The sequence below is a fragment of the Panicum virgatum genome, chromosome 3K (assembly GCF_016808335.1).
Source record: "Panicum virgatum strain AP13 chromosome 3K, P.virgatum_v5, whole genome shotgun sequence".
Lineage (NCBI taxonomy): Eukaryota > Viridiplantae > Streptophyta > Magnoliopsida > Poales > Poaceae > Panicum > Panicum virgatum.
This window is the reverse complement of record NC_053138.1, coordinates 7,456,881-7,480,826: the sequence shown is the minus strand read 5'-3', so window position 1 is coordinate 7,480,826 and position 23,946 is coordinate 7,456,881. Positions and strand designations below refer to the sequence as shown.

Here is a 23,946-nt window from a genome sequence, read left to right as displayed (position 1 = left end):
TCAAAGGAATTTCACTGAAATCACTAGGATTCACCAATCTGAATCTACATCTCGTTCCGCTAAAATGAAAATGTTCGTGCCTTGTCATCAGAAATGATCAGAATCATCTGAAATTCGTCCCCATTTGGCAATGTACCATCCTACAACCCACTTGCGCCCTGGGAGGAACCAAGCGCAAAAACCAGATCCAGAATTCACAAAGTAAACCAGATCCAGAATTCACAAATTAAATTTTGGTAACATAGATAACCCCATCACCAACAACTACGGCTAGACCTAGACCTACGACTTAGGATCCGAAGCACGGAGGGCACGGTACATAGAGATGCGGCACTACATACACACAAAAGCAAGCAACACAGGGGAAGCAAGACTGCTAGGATCGGATCCGATGAGAGATCAGCGCGCGCATGACCAGGAGCAGCCTACTTCTTGGGGGATTTGGCGGCGGCCTTCTTGGGCGACTTGGCCGCCTTCTCCGCCTTCTCGGCGGCCTTCTTGGGGAGGAGCACCGAGTGGATGTTGGGGAGGACGCCGCCGTGCGCGATGGTGACCCCGGCCAGCAGCTTGCCCAGCTCCTCGTCGTTGCGGATGGCGAGGAGGACGTGGCGCGGGATGATGCGGTTCTTCTTGTTGTCGCGCGCCGCGTTGCCCGCCAGCTCCAGGACCTCGGCGGCGAGGTACTCGAGGACGGCGGCGAGGTAGACGGGGGCGCCCGTGCCCACGCGCTGCGCGTACCGGCCCTTCTTGAGGTAGCGCCCGATGCGGCCGACGGGGAACTGGAGCCCGGCCTTGACGGAGCGCGACACCGGCTTCTTCTTCGGCCCGCCGAGCTTGCGGCCCGCCGCCGCCTTCTTCACCTTCGGGGCGCCGGCGTCCATTTCGGAGGGTGTGGGTGGATTTGGAGGGAATTCGGTTTTGGGTTTGGGGGGAAGCGAGGGAAACGGGATTCGACAATGTTTTTTGGGTGGTTTCGCTGTTTCGAACGCGGCGCTGGTTTTATAGCTGCGAGCGGGGTGAGGGGGACGGGGGGGCGATCCGCGTGATGTGGGGTGAGCACCGTTGGATCGTGGCGAGGGGGGACGGTGGGGATTTGTTTTGGGAGCGCGATCCGTGGGAGTGAGCCGCAGGCCAATCAGGAGCGAGGGAGCCGACAGCTGGAGGACTGCTGAGGTGTGTGGGTTTAGTGGCAGGCGTGAGGCCCGTGCGAGTGGTTGGAGCTGTGGCACCCACAGATTAGATGGAAAAAGTTCTCAAAAAATTATACCAAAAAATACCACATCGAATTTTGGACACGAGTATTAAATAAAATTTATTTATAAAATTTTTGCAAAGATGGATTGTAAATGGCGAGACCAATTTAATGAGTCTACTTAATCCATGATTTATAACAATGATGACACACATCTGCTAATTATGGATTAATCATAGATTAATTAGACTCATCTGGCCAGTCTCAATGGGAGTTTCATGGACACATTTACCTAAACTGAGAACTAAGTAACTGTGCCAGATGAGTTTTATGGTGATGAAACTCTTCTCACATCCCATAAAACTTTATCATTATCACTCTTTGTCACGTCAGTAAAAATTGATAATATTTTATGCATCTCATACATGCATACATCAAGAGCATCATCATTTTTGCATCATGGTGTATGCATCATTGGGCCAGCATCATGGCAAATGCATCGTGTCATATGCACCATTTCATTTGCACATGGAACACTCCATCTTCGTGTTGCACCATCATTGCAATCATCCATCTCTAGGGTGCATCATTATCATGGCTATCGAGCATTTGCACTCTAAGTTGGAATATTTTTGCCATTATCCCTTGATTGCATTGGTATAAAGAAGCATGTTTTACAGCTAGCATCGTGCAACTCATTCAAATAATATAATTCTGAGCAAGGATGTTCCGAAATTTCCATTTAAACCCATCTTCCGTACTATCCTCACTTGTTCTCCCAAGCCTTGTGCTAAATCTCACCGACATCCGTTTTCTTCATGTGGTGATCTCAGCATTGTGAGAACTGACCACTTTGTCTCATCATCATTTCTTGTTCGGTCTAACTTTTCTTTCGGATGTGTGACTTAGTTATCCTATTTAGTTGAAGGGCCGTGTACGAATCGAGTTCGGTGTTTTCTTAAAAGCATAGTCATCAGCAAGAGCTGTGTCTGGCTGCATGCAAGGAGGAAGTTCCTTTCGCCTTAGTGGCAAAATCCTATATCTGGAATGCGTTCGTAATCTTTTGAGTTCCATAAATGACCCTGATCAAGGTTTGGAGCTAGAAAATCCTTTATGCAGTGCTACTTACGGTTATTGTGCTGCAAAAATCCAGGATCTATGCATCGTGTAGACCTTTTGTTGACCCGCCAACCCAGTTAAGTTTTCTCAAATACTTGTCTATATCTGTAGTAGGCTCATGTGCCTGCTGGTCAAATTCTACCTAACAATCATTGTTGAACCTCTCTGTTGCTTATCCTAAAGATGATCTAATGCAATGTTCATATCTTTTTTGCCTTGGCCTCATAATCTTTCCCTTGCAAATCAATCGTGTCATTACTCATCAGCTAGGTCTCTGAATGGTACATCGGTTTTGGTTCTGTGTCATGCTCATTCATCTCTAGTTGCCTCAGATCTTTAAATGTTTATCGGCCTTGATCTCATGTTGCTGCCCGACTAGATCGAATCTCATGTTGATCGTTAATTTGGTAATCTCTTCAAAGGACATAAGTTGTGTGTGAAGCTACAGCGAGAATCTTATGCCCTGTAGTCACTGATGGTTGGTCTGCTCCTCTTCCCTTGAGAGTCTTCCGTTCTGAATCTCGGGACGAGATTCTTTTAAGGGGGTATGATTGTAACACCCCGTGTGTTAATTACCTTAATTAGGATTAAGTGGGAGCTTAACTTGATCATTAGTGCTAATCGGGTAATGTTTATGGGTCCAGATATTTGTTTTCGAAGTCTCCCGAACCGGCCAGCACGTCCCTGTGTTCAAGTTGTCCACGGCGTCGTCTCCTCCTCGCTTCTCTCTCTCGCGCGTGCGCCACCATGGTCGTCGCGGCCACGAGCCGAGCCGCGCCACTGCCGTTCAGACCACGCCATGCCTCTCCTCCTCGCGCGCGAACACCGTCGACGCACGCCTGTGTCGCCCACGCCACCACGCGCCGCGTCGACCGCGCGGGTCGCGGGCCCTAGCTCCGTCGGCCTTGATGGCCGTGAGGCCGCCCTGCCCTCACCGCCGCGCACTGCCCACGCCTGTGCATCGCGCTGCGGCACCCGCCACCCGCCCGCGCACCCTGCGCGCCGTCCTCGGCCATGGTCGCCGTTTCCCCAAGCTTCACCGTGGAGCACCTATCCCCGATCCCCCTCGGCCCCAATCGACCCCAAAGCTAGCTTCCCCACGGTGCACTGAAGCTTCCCGGCCCGCTCGCCGCCGCTCAGAACCGCCGAAGCGCTGCCGCCGCGGAGCACCATCGCCGCCGCCCCCACCTCGCAGCAGAGAGCCCCTCTCCGGCCGCCCCCAACCCCGTCCGAACCCACCAACGGGTAGAGATCTACCTCCTCTTGCTCCTCCCCCTCTTTCCCCTCGCCGCCGGTGAGCATCGTCGCCGGAATCGAGCTCCTCGTGCGCTCCTCTGTTCCAAATCGCGATCAGGGACCTCGGGCAACAATTGACACAAGTCCAGGGGGTTTTCTGCACAGCTATAGACTCATATGAATAGTGATGCGAAGGGCTCTTTTGCAATAAATTGGCTAAAACTTTGAAAAATTGTAGTAAATCATAGAAAAATCAGAAAAATGCAAACTAACACTTGTTGGATTCCTTGTTCTAAGATATACAACTTTCCTTACAGGTTTATCTTCAGTTTTTAAATATTTTTTGCTCTAATTTAAATGTTAGTTTAAGTGGTTGCAACCTTTGAAAATGCATAGTAAATGGTAGAAAAATCGTAAAATAGCAAATGAAGATGTTTTGGAATCCTTGCAAATAGATATATGCAGTAGATGCATAATCTTGTTTGATTTAGTAGAAAAATATTGCTCTAGGTATTTATCTATGTTTGTTAGAAATAAATTCATATTTGTAGTTATGTTGCTCTGTTTGCTATGAAATTTTTATGGTAGGCTATTCTTGTGATGTGTGTGCTGTGGTAAAAATTTCAAGTTCATTGAGTGCAGTATGACCGAGTTATTGATTTAACTTGTTGATCGCTAAGTAAATAGTTTATAAATAATATATAAATGCTAAAATAGAAAATATGTTTCCACTACCTTTGTATGATGTTGTGATGTCTTCCCAAAATTCAATATGACCATGTGTTTACAGAAATTGTTGAGTTTTGCATTTATATTGCTCTCACATGCTTATTTTCAATAAAAGCTTGTTTTGTTGACGCTAAATTAATTGTAAATCTTGAGCATGCAATATTTATGCAGTAGCCTAGTCTTTGCATGTGTATTTAATTGTAAAGTTTCATGACCATAAGAGGTGTGCATTCTTGTAGATATTTAATTGTTTAGCTTGTCTTGCTGGTATATGTGTGTTACCAAATCATGGCTGCTTGTCAAGTCTTGCATTTGTTTAGTTTCTAGCTAGAGCTTTTCCTTCCAATGGTTGCTAGTTAATGCTTTTCTACATGTTTAAATGCAGCAGCTAACTTTTTGTTCATGTGTGAATAATGTTAACCCTATTAGGACTAGTTGTTATTTACCTTGCCTATGCTTAGTCTCTCTAAACAGGTTAGTGATACTTCTTGTAGGAAACACTTCAGGCTAAAATAAATTGAATTTGAATTCTCTTATTGCAGCACCAACCCCTTTTGCCTTTTGAGTTTGTTTGTTGTGTTTACTCGATAAATGATTGCCCAGTCATGACTTTTCTTTAATCGCATTGCATTTGCATCATTGCATATCATCTAGGTACACTAGATGTGTGACACGTGGAACCGGAGGGCAATGTTGAAGCTGAGCCAGAAGATGGTGCACGGGTGGACCAATCCAGAAGACGGAAGGACCGACTGGAGTGCATGCTTGGACTGGGATGATGTCAAGCCGGTGCAAGACTACAAGCTAACTAACTGACTTTGTGTCAAACCCAGATAAGCCCCGGAGCATAACCCCTAATTTAAGTATTCAATGTTTATTTAAGTATTTATGCATTTATGTATTTAGGAGTTGTATGGAACCCTAATATGCATGGTTCTCCCTAGGTACCTATGAGTCTATACTAGTATACAGGTATTGACGCTCCTTAGCACCCCCGATTTGTATACCGCAAGCGCACGGTTCGTGTAGCTTTTCCCTTAGAGTATTCCCCCAAGGTTTATCAATCCATAGAACCAAAGATACAAGAAACAATCCACTAGCATAGAGATTCCTTTGTGTTGAGATGGTCAAAAACGAATCTAATCTACTAAAAACGACAAACACCGAAGGTAGCAAGAGAAAGTTAGAGATAACCAATCTAGATTACCTAGATCATGCATATGTTGTAGTTCCAGCTAGATGTAGTGAAGTAAGATAGATGTGAATCTCAATAAAAAGTATCTTTAAACTCAAAATCTCCAATCCGATCCCTCGATACCCCACCTACTCAGTGGCAACGCCCTGTCACGACGCCGCCCCTTTGGACAAAAGTACCCTGAAGCAAGTCGAACCCCCTTTGGTAGTTCCGCCATGAACCTCTAGCCACCATGACTACAAGATCATGCTAAGCGATCTATCTCGATAATAGATCTAGGATGAAGCAAACCCAAAGAAAAGAACGAAATCGAAAGACAGAACATGATCGCTAAATATTCGGAATCACAAATAACTTCACCATGAATGATTGTACATCACAAGATCATAACCGGTGCCCTACCTTGATCTTGATGATCCTAGCTCCAGAACTCCGACGTGGTCTTCCTTGCAAGGTTCCCACGTCAGCTAGGAAAGCCCCTAGACAACTAGCACGACCCTCGGCTCTCCGAGAGGTGTCCCTCTATCTTCTCTGCTCCTTGGCGTCGTCTCCCGAATTGATCTCTGTGTGAACCTTGGGGAGGGGTCTTTAAATAGCCTCAGGAAACCCTAGTTCAAAGGGGAGGCCGAACCACCTCAAAAAGGGGCTGGGCCGGCCGTCCCAATGGACCCAGGCCGGCCGGCCTGGCCCATTTCTTCGCCGCCTCGTGTCCTCCTTTCTCCCCAAGTCTCCTGGAGTCTTCTAGAGTTTATGCCTTTCACGATTGCACCCCATTAGACATCGTTATCTTCGAGATTTCTTCGAGGAAAAGGATAGGATGGAAAATCCTTCCTTAAATCTCTCTTTGCTTTGCTTAGCCCCGAAGTATCTTGATCTTATCTTGTGGGCTTTGTCCTTTGGGCTTCATTGGAGGGTGGATGTGCACGAACGGGCCTCTAATCATCCTGGTCTTCGGTCCTTTGTTCGGGCTTTGGCCTTCGTCTTTCTTCGTGTCATCGTGTGATCGTGGGCCTCGTCATTTCATGCTCCAAAATTGGTCAAAAACCTGCAAAAACGAAGTACCTCCAAAATATATGTTAAAATGCGAAAACAACCAATAATTGGGCCGAGGTTACGATGGTTAGTGATTTTGATAATAAATTCATGCCATTATCAAAGTTAAACAGGGGATAAAATGTATACTTAAGGAGCGCCAACATTCCCCCATGCTTAAACATTGCTCGTCCTCGAGTAAGTCTTTGATAAAAATCAGCGTTGACTTTCAGTGTCCAATCCCTGCACTTGATCATACACGAGAAAATACAATGCTCCAAAAAAAATATTTTGCAGTTAATAGTTCAAGTTGTAACCAGCTTTTTCAATGTGGAAGGTAGATACAAGTTAAATGCTTCCTCATTGCAATTTGCTCATGGAAACTCTCAGCTCATCTTGTCTCTCAAAAGAACTTTCTCCTTTCTTTCTCTTATATGTATGTGTGAGGATTTATCTGGAGCTCTGGAAAAGTTAGTCCTAACAAAAGATATTATAATCAAGATATTATCAAAATAAGAAATTCTTCTTATGGATTTACCGAGACTCGTCAAAAAGACCATTGGAAAATAATTTTTATTATGGAGAGGGAGAGAATGGAACACACACTTTAGATGGTGGACATGTGCAAATGACAACGGTTGATCCCAAGGCACAACTGAAGTCCTTGTTATCGGATTACACATGGTTGGAATAATTGAGTATAGAATAATCTTCGAAGTACCTGGAGTTTAATGAAGCAAACGGGACCGAGGAGCTTTTCATCATCATTCATTTTTTTTTCTTTTCTCTCTCCCTTTTTTCTTTCTTTCTTTTTGCTCCTCAGAACTGTTGGCAACACAATGCACTTACTCCACCTCCCCCCATGCTTGAACGTTTGCTTGTCCTCAAGCAATGAAGTGATGATATATTGATGGAGTGAGTGCACAAAACCTTTATTAATTCTCTGGACTCAACTTTGGAATTCAAGGGAGCATCTTCTCGTGAAAGATTGAAGCCAACAGAGGAGGAAAAGGGGCAGGCCGGCCGGCCTAGGGGTGTTGGGCCAGCCGGCCTACTGCCTATAGGCCTTCACTTCTTCGGATTTTTCTTCTGCGAACTCTTTGATGCTTCCCAAGCTTATGTTTTACTGAATTTTGCTCTTGATTCCACTGTTTTGCCGTCGAAATAAAAATATATACTCAATATATAGGTTGTGGTCAAGGAGGTGTTTCACAAAAAGATGTTTTTGGTTAAGGGTGGATATCCAGCGAGGTTTGCGATGTGCCCGGTATAGAAACTCACAATGCATGGATAGAATGGCTAGCAAAAGAGAGGTACGCAAAAATACGGAAAGATCAGCTTCTTAGTCTCGTACCAAAGAAGATAAATCCTGAATTAATTCACCTGAAAATAATTCTTGCTCTATGGTTTGTTATGATGTATCATTTAGGCTTGTAGAAGGGTAGAACAATTGCAAAAGGTATCATTGACAAGGTTAGCTCAAAATTAAATCCAAATTAAATTTTCCTTGACAAGCTTAAGTAAGAGAGCAAGAATAAAAGATATGGGTCTTAATTTATCATAACCTCCACAATTGAATTAGCCGGTATTTAATTATTTTTCAGATCATGTTAGAGAGAGCATTAGTTTAATCATGCATAAACCAAGCACAAGAAAGTAGACAAAGCGGCAACGATCATCATATTTTATCATGGCACAAACTTTCTATCATCATTACTAACCATAACATTAAAGTGTGGGTGATGCATTTATTTATCATGGTGATGAAGACAAAAGAAAGCAAATCGCACACATGCTGAAATAAATAAAACAGAAAATTGCTACGCACACACAAGTTTGCACACATGCTGAAAATAAATAAAAAAAATAGAAAAATCCAAACCACACGTGCGAGCATTTTATTCATGGTCTTGTCGTCGATCACTCTTCTTGATTGCCTCTTGCGTTGTATCCTTGGTCATAATATTGTTGAAATGCTCCTCCATCAAATTGTTCCGGTGGCGCCAGGCCTAGAAGTCCCATTTGATATGCAATCATGCGGTTCCATCTTCTAGTTGGCTTGTGTGCCTCCGGATGGCGTCTATGTCTTCCATATTTCTTCTTGCATAGACACCCATGATTCTCATTCCTTGTTCCGGTTGAGGGAGGTCAAAAAATTGTGCTCCAAATGACGGGTCGGGCATCTCTCCTTGGTATGATGGGGGTGGGTAGCCGTAGTTGCTAAATGGTGGGGGCGCCGCCGCAGCATGCCCCCATGCTTGATCTTGGTTCCCTTCCCATTGACTCGTCTATCATTGCGGGTATCCTTGTCCACTTGATGCACCTTGAAATTTATTCCTCTAATAAGCGGAACTTGGCGGTGGAAGGTCTACTTTCAAGTCTTCTTGTTGTGCTGATGCCGATGTTCCTTCAATTAACCTTCCTCTTTTTGATTTCTTCACCTTTTTTCCAATATTTTCAACTCGCCAATCAGTCCTCCCTCTTGCAAATAATTTTAGCCTTTGATCGGAGAGGGAAATATCCATCTCAGAAATAGTGAATCCCTTCTTTTCATCCCCTCCGATATAATGGTCTTACCTCAAATGTTCAATCTCAATATCTCTTCCCGGGACATAATATTTTTGGATCACTCGTAACCCCGGATTCATGGCTCGGGCTATCATTGTGAGATAACACCCTGAACCAACTTCTCCCGTACCGGATGATGCTTCACAAATCCACCTTTCAACCATAATGTAGGTGGGATCAATCACTTGCTTCTTCACCAATGCAGCATACATCCAATTTAATTCTTGGTCGGTGACCTTTGATTCTCTCATCCTCCCGAGAATTTGTTTGCTCAACCAAGAGTGGAATATTTGGAGGGTCACATTACTTATATTCTTCCTTTGGCAGTTGACATCTTTTGCTATCTTTGTCCAAAATTCATCAAGCTCTCCATCTTCAACTTGCACCATTTCATATGCATTACTTTTGAATCCGAGCAAACTTCCTATTTCTCCATAGGTGATGACTTTTTCTTCATTCTTGAGCCGAAATTTCAGACATGGAACTTCTTCATCATCCATCACTTCCGTTGTTTTCTCCAGTGTCATGAACATCTCCAAAGCCACTTCTTCTTGCATGTCTACCGTGACACCGTCGGAAAATAACTTCCAACCGATGTTCTCCAAGAGTTGGTAGATGTCATGATGAAATCCCAACTTCTCCAAGGCTTCATCATCAAAATCATAATTTGCTCGCAGCTTTCCCTTCATGAACTTGAGCCTTTCTTCTTCTTCCTTCAACAAGATAATAAACCCATATTCTGAATTCTTGGGCTTGTATGGTGGTGGTGCGGATGACCTTGTCGAACGCCGTGGAGGAGGTGGCATCCCTTCGGTGAATCTCATGGAGGAGCTTCTCGAGTCTCTCATCCCACCAAGTAGCAACATGTCACTCCTCGGTGCCGGGTTGTCTTCCTCCATGCTCCGCGGAGACTCGGAGACCGAGTGCCTCCGCGAAGAACTTGCCGATGCGTCGGATGTTGATGTACGCGTCCTTCTCCTCCCGGTGACGAACCTCATGATGCCACTCATGGTGACTCCTTGCTGCACACACACAAAAACAAACACACTGGGGTTTCTTGCCGGCGGGAGAACAATATATCGAAGAGTGGAGCAAACTAGGATTTGTGGCGAATTTTCAGAGATTTTTGGAGTAGATTTTGGTGGACGAATTTTTCAGGACTCTAACTGATGTTTCTGGGTGAAGAACTTGAAGAACATAAGTAATGAATTGAGTGAGGAGCGTACATGTCAAAGGGGGGCACCAGAGCACTTAAAAAGGGGCCAGGCCGGCCGGCCTAAGGCATTCCTGGCCCTCCTTCACTTCATCTTTCTCTGGTGGCTTCCTGGTGCAATTATTTGCTTATATCCAGTACATCTTTCATGCTTTGCACCGTCCAAATCCTGTGAACCACTCCTTCTTTGCCTTTGATGTCCACTTGCAATATTATTTCTTCACTTTGTGTCATTCACCTTGTCACATGCTTCATCATTCATCACATGGTGACATCTTTGCTGAAAATCATATGTCCTTCCCATGCATGGCTGCTCCCTCCTTTGGATTATTTGCATGTGGTGGTAGGTAGAGAGCACAATTCCTTCCCGTGAACTCACTTTGATCAAAGGATGTTACATAAATCCTTTCCAAATCATGCTTAGATGTTTAATCCTCCTCTAACTTTGAAATTTCAGAATTGACTCAAAGCATGCAATGAGTTTAAATGAATAATCAAAGGGGAATTGAAACATCTTTACATTTGTAAGTCGAAAAATATTTCTCGACTACATTAATTTTGGTTGCACCGGAACCGTTCACTTTCATGAATTGATAGCAAACAATCTCGAATTCAACCGTGGGTCTTGGGTTTAGGTTCTAATTTTTTCCAAAATGAGAGAGAGATTTTTGAAAAAGGGAACAATTAAAGTTAGGAAAATTCTAGTCCAATGATAATGATACTGAAAATTCTCTCTATGTTTGTGCGAACCTACACATCAAGAATTTAAATAATATAAACATAGCGCGGCTCTACTCGTGTGTTTTATCTCAATTTGGTCCGGCCGTCATGGACAGGACGGTCGCCAAAAATGGGTATGGAATTTTGGATGTGACTTTCTCAAGAAGAGGCAAATAAATCATAGGATGGCTCATGTCATTGGTTTAAAATAAGAAACAACATCAAAATGACCGAGCGAATAAAATCCAAATCGAATTGTTCGACCGAACGACCAATTGTTCAAAAGTTTATCATGTCCTTGCGTAGCAAAATTCTTGACTCACTTACCAAAACCTCTCACGGGTTGTCCTCCCGGCAGCTTATTCTTGACTCGACGAACGGGTTGAACTCCTGACAGCTTTATTCTTGACTCGACGAACGGGTTGCCTCCCACAAATCGCTTCGTTTATAGTCTATAACTAGACTTTCTTCTTCTTCATTTCGGACCAACGCTCGGTGATGGCGCTGCAGTCTTGGTACCCACTTCCGCACAATCTGTGATGCGGGTTTGTCTTCTAGGTTAGTCGTCTTTTTGGTCTTCACAGACGGGCTTTTAGCTTTCTTCTTGACGGGTGCAGCGATCTTCTTTGTCGCGATGGACGCGACGACTTCTATCTCCTTCTTCGCTTCCTTCTTGTTCGGCTCCTCTTCTTTCTTTGGCTTCTCCTCTATGACACGGCGGTGAGGCGGAACGTATTTGACATTGATCATGTTGCATACCTCGAGGCGTGGACAAAACTTGAATTCGCTTGTGGTGCCATTGATGTCGAACTTTATCTCCCCCTTGCCAACATCGATGTTCGCCCTTGCGGTCTTGAGGAAAGGCCTCCCAAGTATGAGAGGCGCCTTGCTCCCTTCTCCCATATCGAGAATCACAAAGTCAACGGGGACTAAGTGTTCTCCAATCTTCACGGGCACGTCTTCAGCGATCCCCAAAGGATAGCGAACGGAATTGTCCGCTAACTCTAGGCACATGGCGGTGGGCTCCGGCTCCGGTAAGCGTAGCTTCTCGAACACATTCTTTGGCATGACGCTCACACTTGCACCGAGATCACAAAGTGCTCTTTCGAACATAAGAGATCCAATGGAACACGGGATGGTAGGACATCCAGGGTCCCTCTTCTTTTCAGGAGCTTTATTAGCGATTGCCGCGCTACATTCCTCGGTTAGCTTGACAGTGCTTGGCGGTATCTCGCGCTTGTTTCCAATGATGTCTTTGAAGTAGCGAGAATACGTCAGAACTTGTAGAGCATCCAAGAGCGGCATATTGATGCTAAACCTGCGTACCATGTCAACAAATTTGTTGAATTGCTCATCTTCATGTTTACCTTTGCGGTATCGTGGCCTTGGCGGTAGAATCTTGGTGTCTATATCATCTAGCTCAAACTCCGGCTCTTCGGTGACTATCTCTGGCATAGGAGTATGTGCCTTCTCCTTGATGATGGTCTCCACTTCAACTCTTGGCTTAGTCTTCCTTGCTTCCGCCGCATGTTCGGGTTCTTCGGTCTCCTTTCCCGAGCGAGTTTGAATTGCCTTTGCCTTCATTGCTAGATAGGCGTCCGGCGAGCTGGGCTACTTGCGTTTCTAGCATCTTCATTATGTTGAGTACTTGAAGGTTAGAGCTCCCGACCTCCGTCACCTTGCCATCAATGTTCTCCAAGATCTTGTCCATAGCCTTGAATTTGGTGACGGTGTCCTTATTGATCTTGCCTTGCTCCTCCATGAACTCCTTCAATTGTATACGAAGAGGCACCGAGTTTTGAATGGAAGAGCTTGCATTAAATTTTGGTCTACCTTGCCCGTAGCGGAAGTTGGGTGGCGGAATCCATTCTCCCTTCTTCATGTAGTCGAGCATCTTGGCTTCCTCCGGGCAATTCTTTTGGACATGGCCGTACTCTCCACATTCTTCACATGTAGACCTTGCTTCAGCCGCCTTCAAATCAATAGCTTGGGCTTCTCTCTTTTCTACTTCCATCTTCTCCAACCTTCTCATGAGCGAGTCGATCTTCCCTTCTAGCACTTCTTTACGTTCCACTTGCAATACACTCTTCGTGGCGCCCACGGTTTGGAGTGGTTGTAGGCGCCCCGATGATGCCCATGTGTCATTGTCTGCCACCTTCTTGAATAGCTTGAAAACTTGAGTAGGCTTGAGCTCAATGATAGAACCTCCGGCCGATGCATCAATGATCTCCCTTGATGCAGTAGTGAGGCCTTGATAGAACTTCTAGACCACATCCTCCCTTGAGAACTTGTGATGAGGTACGGCGCGGATGTAGTCGTTGAAGCGCTCATAGGCTTCCGCAATAGTCTCCGTCGGGGCTTGCGCGAATGTTGCAATCTTGTTGCGCAGAATCTGGGTCTTGCCCGGCGAGTAGAACTCCGTCACGAACTCTTTCATCAAGGACTCCCACTTTTGCACCGTGCGCGGTGGTAGAGAATGAAACCATTGCAACGCTCTCCCAAGTAGAGAGAACGGAAAGAGCCTCGCTATTATTTGATCTTGAGTCATCCCTTGCATGTCGAAGGTGCGGCATAGTTGGAGGAACGCTTGAAGATGTAGATTAGCGTCTTCTTTTCCAGTGAAGGGTGAGCTTTGCACCATCCTTATGATTGAAGTCTTGATCTCGAACGGAACTCCGATGTTGTCGAGATTTTGGATCGGCAAATCCCGAACGTCCGGAGTGCATAGCTCTCCGATCGTACGCTCCTGCTCCGGTAGCGCCATCCCTTGGTGAAGTGGCGCCTCCTTTGGACTTGTTGGTGGAGTAGCTTGAGGTGAAGACGATGAACCGTCGGCTTCGACTTTTGGATCTACTAGTTCCGGCTTCCTTGATCGTGCTTCTCGTCTCCTTTGCCTGTAAATTTTTTCTGGATCATCCACAAAATTTTCGGGTTTGTTGGAGAGGCTCCCGTCCATCTCCTGTTAGGGGTTAGTGAAAAAGAAAAAATATATACCAGATCTAAAAGATGAATATATAAGATCTAAAACATAAAAGAAAAATAAAGCAAACTCTAGATTAGATTGATTTTCGTGGAATAGATCCGTTTTTTAGTTAGCTCAGAAAAATAAGAGATCTAAAAAGGTCAAAAAGAAAAATCAAGAAAAAGAAATATTTACGAATGCAAGTAAGATTGGATCTTAAATCGATGGCTCCCCGGCAACGGCGCTAGAAAAGCTTGTTGACGCTCCTTAGCGCCCCCGATTTGTATACCGCAAGCGCACGATTCGTGTAGCTTTTCCCTTAGAGTATTCCCCCAAGGTTTATCAATCCACGGGACCAAAGATACAAGAAATAATCTACTAGAATAGAGATTCCTTTGTGTTGAGATGGTGAAAAACGAATCTAATCTACTAAAAACAACAAACACCGAAGGTAGCAAGAGAAAGTTAGAGATAACCAATCTAGATCACCTAGAACATGCATATGTTGTAGTTCCAGCTAGATGTAGTGAAGTAAGATAGATGTGAATCTCAATGAAAAGCATCTTTAAACTCAAAATCTCCAATCTGATCCCTCGATACCCCACCTACTCAGTGGCAACGCCCTGTCACGACGCCGCCCCTTTGGACGAAAGTACCCTGAAGCAAGTCGAACCCTCTTTGGTAGTTCCGCCATGAACCTCTAGCCACCATGACTACAAGATTATGCTAAGCGATCTATCTCGATAATAGATCTAAGATGAAGCAAACCCAAAGAAAATAATGAAATCGAAAGAGAGAACATGGTCGCTAAACATTCGGAATCACAAATAACTTCACCATGAATGATTGTACATCACAAGATCACAACCGGGGCCCTACCTTGATCTTGATGATCCTAGCTTCAGAACTCCGACGTGATCTTCCTTGCAAGGTTCCCACGTCGGCTAGGGAAGCCCCTAGACAACTAGCACGACCCTCGGCTCTCCGAGAGGTGTCCCTCTATCTTCTCTGCTCCTTGGCGTCGTCTCCCGAATTGATCTCTGCGTGAACCTTGGGGAGGGGTCTTTAAATAGCCTTAGGAAACCCTAGGTCAAAGGGGAGGCCGAACCGCCTCAAAAAGGGGCTGGGCCGGCCGGCCTGGCCCATTTCTTCGCCGCCTCGTGTCATCCTTTCTCCCCAAGTCTCCTGGAGTTTTCTAGAGTTTATGCCTTTTACGATTGCACCCCATTAGACGTCGTTATCTTCGAGATTTCTTCGAGGAAAATGATAGGATGGAAAATCTTTCCTTAAATCTCTCTTTGCTTTGTTTAGCCCCGAAGTATCTTGATCTTATCTTGTGGGCTTTGTCCTTTGGGTTTCATTGGAGGGTGGATGTGCACGAACGAGCCTCTAATCATCATGGCCTTCGGTCCTTTGTTCGGGCTTTGACCTTCGTCTTTCTTCGTGTCATCGCGTGATCGTGGGCCTCGTCATTTCATGCTCCAAAATTGGTCAAAAACCTGCAAAAACGAAGTACCTCCAAAATATATGTGCAAACACGAAAACTCCAGAGCCAAAAGCTTGCATGTCTAGATAGTGGGCTAAGTATACCCATGTCGGGTAAGCCTTACTGAGTATTAGTATACTCAGTGTTTGTTGTTATCCTGTTTTCAGGTAACTGCTGCTGGTTGGAGCTAACCAGGATTTACATCGGTGGGCTCGATGTGACGTCCTCACGTCATCGTAGTTATCGTTGTTTTTCTAAATTAAACTTCTATTTAATTTCCGCTGCATTTTGAACTCTGATATTTTATGTAAATTTGTTTGTAAAACTCCGCATTGTAAATTAAATTTGAGAATTTTTATCTGCTTGTAATCATCTGTGCTCGTCTTCGTGCGAGACTTCCAGTGTTTTTCGATCCTTACCCCGACAAACGATCGGATTATACCGTTTTAAGTGCGGGAACTTGATTAACCATTAAGATGATAGTTAGCGTACTTAAGCCGGTTTAATTTGGGCGGTTCTGTTACAGGGTCTAGATTGTAAAATTATCCAATCCCACATACCCCTTGGATGTTGATCCAATGACTCAGATTGAAGTTTCTATAGTTTGCACGGAGATGTTGTTTTGCATGTGATACGTTGCCTTGGAATAAAGGCATTTAAGCTTATTTTGTCACCTAGAATGATGTTTTTACCAATTTACCATACTGCCCATAATTCGTATTTGTTTTGTCTGATAGGGTAGGACCGTAGGAGAACCCCCCCAGCATGGGCCCTTTGTCCAAAAGTTTCTCCCATGGTCCAAGGTCCAACCAAGGCCCAACGATTCGTAGATGGTTTGGTCCCAGCCCAATGATAAAGCGAGCCCAATGGGCGCAAAGACAACTGGTGAAGCGTCATTTCCGGGAGCAGCAGATTAAGTAATTTCCTGAAGCACGTCAAAGAGGTTCATAATCCTCTGGACTCTTCCTTTCCCTGCTACAGTTCCAGCGGCGGAAAAAGGGCGATTCCACCTCCCGGCGCCGATTTCGCTGGATTCCATCCGACTCCGGTGGCCTCGCCGGCGCTGGAGGAGGAGGGAATCTGGGAAATCGGCGTCCGGTTGTCCATACCAGTCTAGGTCTATAGTTTGCTATAGAATAAGCTAGGGTTAGGTTTCATGGTGGCGGAGGTGTGGTCTCCGTTGCTGCTTTTGCCACTCCGAGATGGCGCCGGCGAAGATCTCTTCTCCGGTGACTTTCGGAGGTTAGTCTTTTGCTTCCTCCATGTCGTTTCTGGAGTCCATGATGGTGGTGGTCGGAGTTTGGCGGAGGTTGATGGGCGCGTGGAGCATGAAGGTGTGTTATGCGGTCGATTCAGCACCGATGTGATTTTCGGCTATGCTTTATTATGCATCGGTGTTCAAATCAACCGGGGGCTTCTTTGCGCCGGATGCTTCCTTGCCGTCCGAGATGTCGTCGACTTTGCTATCACCGGCATGGCTTCTGGAGGATGGAGGAATGTTCTGTCCCTCCGTAGTGGTTCTGACGACAACGATGCCGTCTGTGACTACTTTGAGAGGTTAGTCTACCAACCTAGGTTGAAATCGGGTTGGGTTTTCAATCCCACCTTTTCTGGTGGTTTGCTTTTCCACTGGGATGTGCTTTTGTCCGGTGAGATGGAGGTCTCGTCGAATCTTGAGGCGCCAGGTCTCTGTTCTTCCGGCGAGATGATGGTCGTCGGCCATCCTCAGCGGCCTGGACGTTCAGCGGTGTTAAGGTATGCCGATGAATTCGACATACTACTCTCGGTGCCACCAAAAAACTTTGATGTTCCGTTGGAAAGGGGATCGGCTTCAAGCTGCAGAAGATTGCTCCGATCGCCGGCGACGGGCACGACCGGGCTGTTCTTGCAAGGACCTGGGTGTAATTTTATTTTATTTCAAGGTCGTCTTTGTAAGATCTGGGATGTAAACTATCACATTCATATATGAAATTCAACCCGGTTTCTCAAAAAAAAAAAGTAATTTCCTGAAGAAAAAAAAAACAAACGCCAAAAAAAGCCCAGACCAAGTACACGTGGCACCTTATCCGCTCGCCCCACTATAAATACGCCCCGACCCGCTCCGCGTCAAGAAAAACCACAAGGAATCGAGGAGGAGTGGGAGGAGAAAAGTCGTCAGGAAAAAAAAAATTCCTCCTCCGCGCTGCGAGCGATTCGTCGTCCCCCCCACCCTCAGTCAGTCGCCGCCTGCTCCTGCCCAGATCTGCGAAGCCCCAAGCCCGACCTCGCTCGCCGGCGGCCGCGGCGCGGCGGCCGAGGCGCGGATCCAGGATGCCTTCGCCCGTGCGGGGCTGCTGCTCGCCCCTGCGCCGCCTCCCCCGCGACGACGCGCTCTCCTGCCCCTCCGCCTGCTCCCATCGTCTCAAGCCTTGGTCTTGGCGTGCCCAACCCATCTCCTCCTAACGCTTGCATCCGCCCCTCGATCTGAATATCTGTCCGCATCCGTTCCCCTTCCTCCTATTGTTCTAGTTCTACCTGCTGCCCTTGGCGCCTGCTATTTCCTCCCGCGCACCGGCTTGTCTTGCAGGGTTTGGTGCTGTCTTGTGCTGGATCGGATTGGTTTGGGTCGGTTGCTCGCTCTTTGGACCGGATCTGCGCTGCTGGGAGTTAGGTAACAAACAGGATCACCTGTCTCATAGGATTATTGTATATCCACATCCATTCCTAGAAATTATTAGTCGACCCAGCTTCAGTGGTTTCACTTAGGATCGCATTATGCTATGCGTAGAGTTTAATCTATAGCTTATAGTGATGCAATTCTGTCACTTAGCAAGTTAGCATCAATATCTGAATCTTGAAGTATGGCTATGTGGAGGAATAATAGCTAGAGCTGTGCTCTTCTCCTGTTTTGTAGCATCAGTGCGGCGTGGTTGTACGCTTGCATTTTCGGTGTATCACTCGGCAAGCAGCAAGCCAGTCCCTTGATGGATGGTCCTACCCGCTGTCTCGAGAGAGCGCCAGTAGTGACATCTGGTGACAACTCTCCTGCCAGCACTGCCTGTGCTGGTCTTCTGCCTCCGATAGAGAGGCGCTCTGCTTCGGTTGATGAAGCCTGTGAAGCCGCAGAGGGTGGCAATGGTTTGCTGGAAGCTCAGATATGTACAGGTTTCTCCCAGTTGATAACTTTGGAGGTGAAGAAAGGCCTCCAGAAGTGTGCGACCTTCCCTCAACAGGAGGATCATTCATGCTGCCACGCAGATGATGGGCACTCAGGTGCCCCTGCTTATGAGCGCTCGGTGTCCTTACCTGTGAGTACTCATGTTAGATAGTCTTATCACTTGTCCAAAATGATTGTTATTGTATTTGTTTATGGTCTCGCTAGTTTGTGCGTGCTCCATTGGTACCAGAATGAGCAAAGTTTCAGAATCTGACAGCGGACTGGATTCCAACTAGGGTTCTTAGTGTTCTATAGCTGCTTTTAAGTAATCATATTTGATTTATATTTGCTTTCCAGTTCGTAGGCAACTAAGCATGATGCACTCTGCTCACACAAAATTAGCAACATCTTTTTACATCTTTTTGAAATACAACAATACTTCGAACTAGGTTAAAGATATCCAGATTTTATTCTGTGCTAGCTGAGTGTTTTGGGGCTAAAGCACCACGAAGTTAGGACTAGCTGGCCATATTAGCAAGCGACAAACATGCCATGCCAGCAAGGCAGCAACCCACATTTCTTTATCTATATTTTTTTGTGTGTGTAAATTTGGCTGTAGTTGTTTCAGGTTGTTGATTCTATGTAACCTGACATTCTTTGTCCAAACATATGCTGCATATTGCTGTGGCTATAATTAGGAAGCCTGCTTGAGAATTGAAGGCTCAGGCTGTTTTCCTTTGTACCACTCTTGGAAGAGGAAAGATATGACAAGCTTGGGGTTATATAAATAGTTAAATACAGTTGTAAACGGAATCAACCAATCTGCTCTACTGCCTAAAGTGAGTCCATGCCTATCTGGCTATGCTTCTGTGGTTCTGTATTAGGCTAGCCATGCATGCTGGACAATATTTAGCAATTTGGCAGCTCAGACAAGTAGTGCCTTTTCACATTCACGTGAAGCAACAAGTTATTGCCCTTGACGTGTTGGCCAATCACTATTTGCTCTCTGGAGTGTTTTTTGACAACTGACAAACTAATAACGCTTGGGTCATATATGTTGCCTAATGCCTAATGATGACTTATTGCCCTTTTCATTTTGTCGGTCACTAGCCAACTTTGAAGCTCATCTCTGCTATGAAAGGAGGCCGCGAAAAAAATGGAATGGCATCACCAACTGAAAATCGCCACGTCAAATGGGCGCCTGACGTGTATGATCCCCCTGTGACGTCGGTATGCCATTCAGTGAATAGCAGTTATCAGCGGCGGTCCAAATCCCGCAAGGAGAAGAACAAGCAGAAGAAGAAGCAGAAGCAGAAGGGGAAGTCCAAGAAAAATCACCCAAATTCTATGCAGAGTTCATCTGTAATGCAGTTTCCTGATCATGGGTACGAGCATTTTACTGCTATTCTCACCTTTGCAATCCATGGGCATCCAATATTTTTCTGATTTATGCACCTCGAAATTTGTTAGGTTGAAAGGTGTTAGCACTACTGGCGGTCAGTCTTCAGTAGATGGTCATGCGACCATGATCATGGATTACAGCATGGGCAATCAGGAAGCCAAATGTGGAAGCAGCTTCCTGCATGAGTCTGTTGCCAAAATGCATTTCTCGATTGCTGAAGCTTCCTGAAAGGTGCTCGGGTTCTGCAGATGCACCCTCAATTCTGTAAATATGATGGATGTATATAAATAAATCCAGCATGCTCTTGTTGTCGTGGGTGTTGTGTTGGGTTTGGTGTGTTTCGAGTTATGGCCTGGTGTGATACTGGAGAAATAATTTTTGGACAAATTTTGACACTTTGTTCTGTATGTTTTGGTGGACACATCAATCTCCAATCCTTGGCTTAGCTGTTATTGCCTTACATGTGCTTTGTTGATTGTGGTGCTTTAGCTGGCTATGGATATTGCAATAGTCGATTAGAAATGACATTTAGCTGGTTAAGTGTATGAGCTCATTAAAACAGCTGCCGATTTTCAAGAACGCAAATATGATTGTAGTGCACACTACAGTACTGGTATTCTCCCAGGATCTTCTCTTATCAGTTTACCATCAGGCATTGTGTGTTCACTCTTCTGAAAATCTGATGGGTATCCAGAGCTTCTGTGAAATTCTGTAATGCAGACCTCCTTATCATGGGCATGGGCATGAGCATTTTACTGTTCTATTATTCGCAAGTAACAGGCATGCCTGCATGACGCATCTAATTGCACTTTGAATTCCGGACCGTGTGTATCAGCATTACTGCTCTTGTATTCACAACTCATTAACTCATGGGCATGAGTCACAAGGCATCCAATATTTTGCTGATTTGTGCACCTTGAATTTTGTTAGGTTCAAAGGTGTTAGTGCGTGCAGCACTGCTGGTGGTTCTGATAATCTGGACATATAGGAGGATTCCACGGAAATGCTGCCAGATGCATTAATTGCAAATTTGTTGGCTGAGGTTTAACGGGAGATACGCCATATTTCGGTTTCAGTTTTAGATCTTCCAACCAGGTTTTGACAGACCGCAAGACAACTGTATCGTAGTAGCAAATTGTGAATATAATTCTACCACCGAAATATTGCTGATCATGGCAAGCATGACAGCATACCAAAAAAATTGACGAACAAGCACGCCAAACAGATAGATTTATCGCTGCAATGGATGTAGTTTACATAGTCCCGTAAGTAGCTCATGACATGCAGCCTTTGCCTCAGGGGAGCACTAAGTCTGTCTGATGTTCATACTCAGGCAGATACAGTTGATTATTGGCCATGATCAGTTTGCACGGCCTTGGATCACGTCAAGACCAACCTCAGCGGAATCGGTAGCCTGGAGCTCCACCTGGATGCCGTCCAGCTCCCTCTTGAACCTCTCCTTGGAGCTCGCGTAGATCATCTTGCTCCTCACACGCGCCGTATCAGGAGACCTTCACCGTTGCAGCCCATCAATGTCAAGCACATCAGCAGCCACCCACACCCAGAACAGAACAGAACAGTTAAAATGCCAAGTGAGAAAGTACGTACCACGCGATGAAGAAAATCTTGCTCTTCTGGCAGTTCTCCTCGGTCACAAAATCATAGTCGAAGATGGCGTATCTGCACTCATTTGCAGGGAGGGTCGCCGCGAAATCATCGTAGTTCAGCACTGGCTCGCCGACCTTCTCCACCACGACCATCTTCTTCTTCTCGTCAATCTTGTAGATGATGAAGCGGTGGGTCCTCTTGGCCTTTAACTCCAGGAACCGGAGCTTGCACTCGTCGTCCACAGCCATCCCTGACGCTGCGTTCGCCTAGAGTAAAGAAAATTCATAGTCAATGAAGACGATTTGCTTGCACTCTAAAACATTCTGGAACTAAGAAACAATCACATGGTAGTTGCTTCAATTGTAAAAGCATTCGCAGTCAGTTGATATGATACTACTGTAAAAAGCAGTTCGATACGGAAGATATAATGTGATATAAACTCATTGGAATCAGGAGATGGTGCAGCCACATAACAACTGTAGCCAGTTCCAGAGGAAGAAGATTGTTTGCAGTTGGGTTGCCTGTACCTCTCATCTGAGCTGAACACAATCAATGCAAATGACTAGCACTCTGGCAGGATAATGGCTGCCGAACAAACTGTATTCGGCGATGTGCTCTACTCAGTGGATCTGAATTTCAGCCGGCAGAATGTCCACATATCACAGCATAATTGATCGGTGTGAGTCCCCAACAGGTCCACATGAAACAATGATAATGACTGCCGCGAGCACAATTGTGACGACACGAACCAGGACCGCACATCATGGCACAACTAGTTGGAAAACAATGCGATGCCTTCTCTGACATTCCTTTTCCGTACACGCTCTCTTGGATGCGGCGTACCAAACTGCCCGACCTTTGGCATTCCAAGATCACACAGGTAGTGAGAACGTACATCTAAAGCTACCACCATATCTGATGACTAGACGTGACAATTGAACTGAAGAAGCGAGCACCAAACGAATCCTCCCATAGGGTTACTACTTTGCTATATGATGATTTGAGTTTTTTTTCAGATCATATCATGCGATCGAAGCTAAACTACTGAAAGAAGCCCTGTCCCCCCCCCCCCCCCCCCCCCAAAGTAGTCAGCTACCAAACAGAAGCGTAGCGCTAAATGCTTGGTCTGCTAAATGACTAAATGAGGGGAAGAATCCGTCGCTCAACTGATGGCGAGCAGGAATGTTCTGACGGCTTCGCTTGTTCATCTACGCGATCAATCAAAATCGACCCTAAGCTAAACGCAGGTGGGAGACATCCTGCCACTGCGAGGCCAAAACGGACAATGTGCCGGAACTGTAGCTTGTGAAAGAACAAGAGCGTCGCAGATCGAATCTCGCCAACTCTTCCCTCACCCCTACTCGACAAAGATCTAGATCGCGTACGCTGATGATGAGCAGAACAGAGAGGCACCGTGCACAGACAGCAGCAACAAACAGCAGAGCTGAACCCGCAGCGGGAGGTGGCGGAAGAGGAGACGGTCATCGCGCTTACCATTCGCGCTGGGGAGGCGGCCGCGGCCGCGGCGAGGAAGGAAGGAACGGGGGATCGGCCGCCGGCGCTTGCTTCTCCTCTCCCCTGCCTGCTGCCCTGCGAGTTGCTCGGTGGGGGTGGTGGTGGTGGAGGGAGGTGGCGGAGCGGTGGTGGTATTTGTGCGGGGGAGTCGCGTGGAATGGACGCGCGCCTCCCCTCCGCGGCATCTTTTCGGTCGGAAGGGCAGGGCAGCCACCGACCTAGGACCCACCAGTCAGTCAGTGCCTTCCCCTGGTCCTCTTGTACCAGCAGGCCAGCCACACGACGAGAGCCTAGTACTAGGCCCGCTCTAGCCACCCGTGTGCCGGGCCCTGGGAGATGGTGGGCCCGAGGGATCACGTCACGACGTCACCTCGTGCGTGGTTCACGGACCAATTTGATGCGGCCCAGGTGTGGCCCGTTTAGGTGGTGGTAGTCTGGTAAGGAATGGGGCCGGGCCCAAGGCAGGTATGCGATCAACTCACTCTCGTAGTCTCGTACACATAGCCCTCTCTTTTTTGAAAGGAAAAAATATTTTCTTTTTGCGAAAGAAAAAAACGCACACATATATGTGGCTTTATTTAGGCATGATGATTACGTAAAAAACGTATGAAGTTTTATTCACTTTAGTTAGTTTTTTTTTGAGATTATACAGTACAACTCAGACACTCACAACGCACACACACTTACCCCTATCAACACAAGTATGTAAATCCTACCCCTTTGAGCATCTTCGAAGACCGAACCGGCGAATCAATGAGATTGAAGAAGCCACTACAGACGTCTCGCTGTTTATGGAAATGTTGTCTGTTACTGAACTCTACAAAACTGAGAGT

The 23,946-nt window shown here is 46.1% G+C and overlaps 3 protein-coding genes across 3 annotated transcripts; 1 reads left to right on the top strand and 2 right to left on the bottom strand.

Moving 5' to 3' along the window:
• Nucleotides 1-84: 84 nt before the first annotated feature.
• LOC120697234 (probable histone H2A.6) lies at nucleotides 85-987 on the bottom strand. The gene has a single exon (XM_039980394.1). The coding sequence runs from the start codon at nucleotides 879-881 to the stop codon at nucleotides 426-428; it is 456 nt and encodes a 151-aa protein (XP_039836328.1). The 5' UTR covers nucleotides 882-987; the 3' UTR covers nucleotides 85-425.
• A 16,580-nt stretch (nucleotides 988-17,567) lies between these two features.
• On the top strand, nucleotides 17,568-20,450 carry LOC120697231. The gene is made up of 4 exons (XM_039980391.1): nucleotides 17,568-18,102; nucleotides 18,346-18,739; nucleotides 19,699-19,973; nucleotides 20,059-20,450. Exons 2-4 carry the CDS (start codon nucleotides 18,416-18,418, stop codon nucleotides 20,216-20,218), a joined length of 759 nt encoding a protein of 252 aa, XP_039836325.1. The 5' UTR covers nucleotides 17,568-18,102; nucleotides 18,346-18,415; the 3' UTR covers nucleotides 20,219-20,450.
• A 665-nt stretch (nucleotides 20,451-21,115) lies between these two features.
• On the bottom strand, nucleotides 21,116-23,269 carry LOC120697232 (actin-depolymerizing factor 7). The gene is made up of 3 exons (XM_039980392.1): nucleotides 23,093-23,269; nucleotides 21,599-21,864; nucleotides 21,116-21,501 (listed from the first exon to the last, which is right to left on the bottom strand). Exons 1-3 carry the CDS (start codon nucleotides 23,093-23,095, stop codon nucleotides 21,351-21,353), a joined length of 420 nt encoding a protein of 139 aa, XP_039836326.1. The 5' UTR covers nucleotides 23,096-23,269; the 3' UTR covers nucleotides 21,116-21,350.
• Between the last annotated feature and the right edge of the window lie 677 nt (nucleotides 23,270-23,946).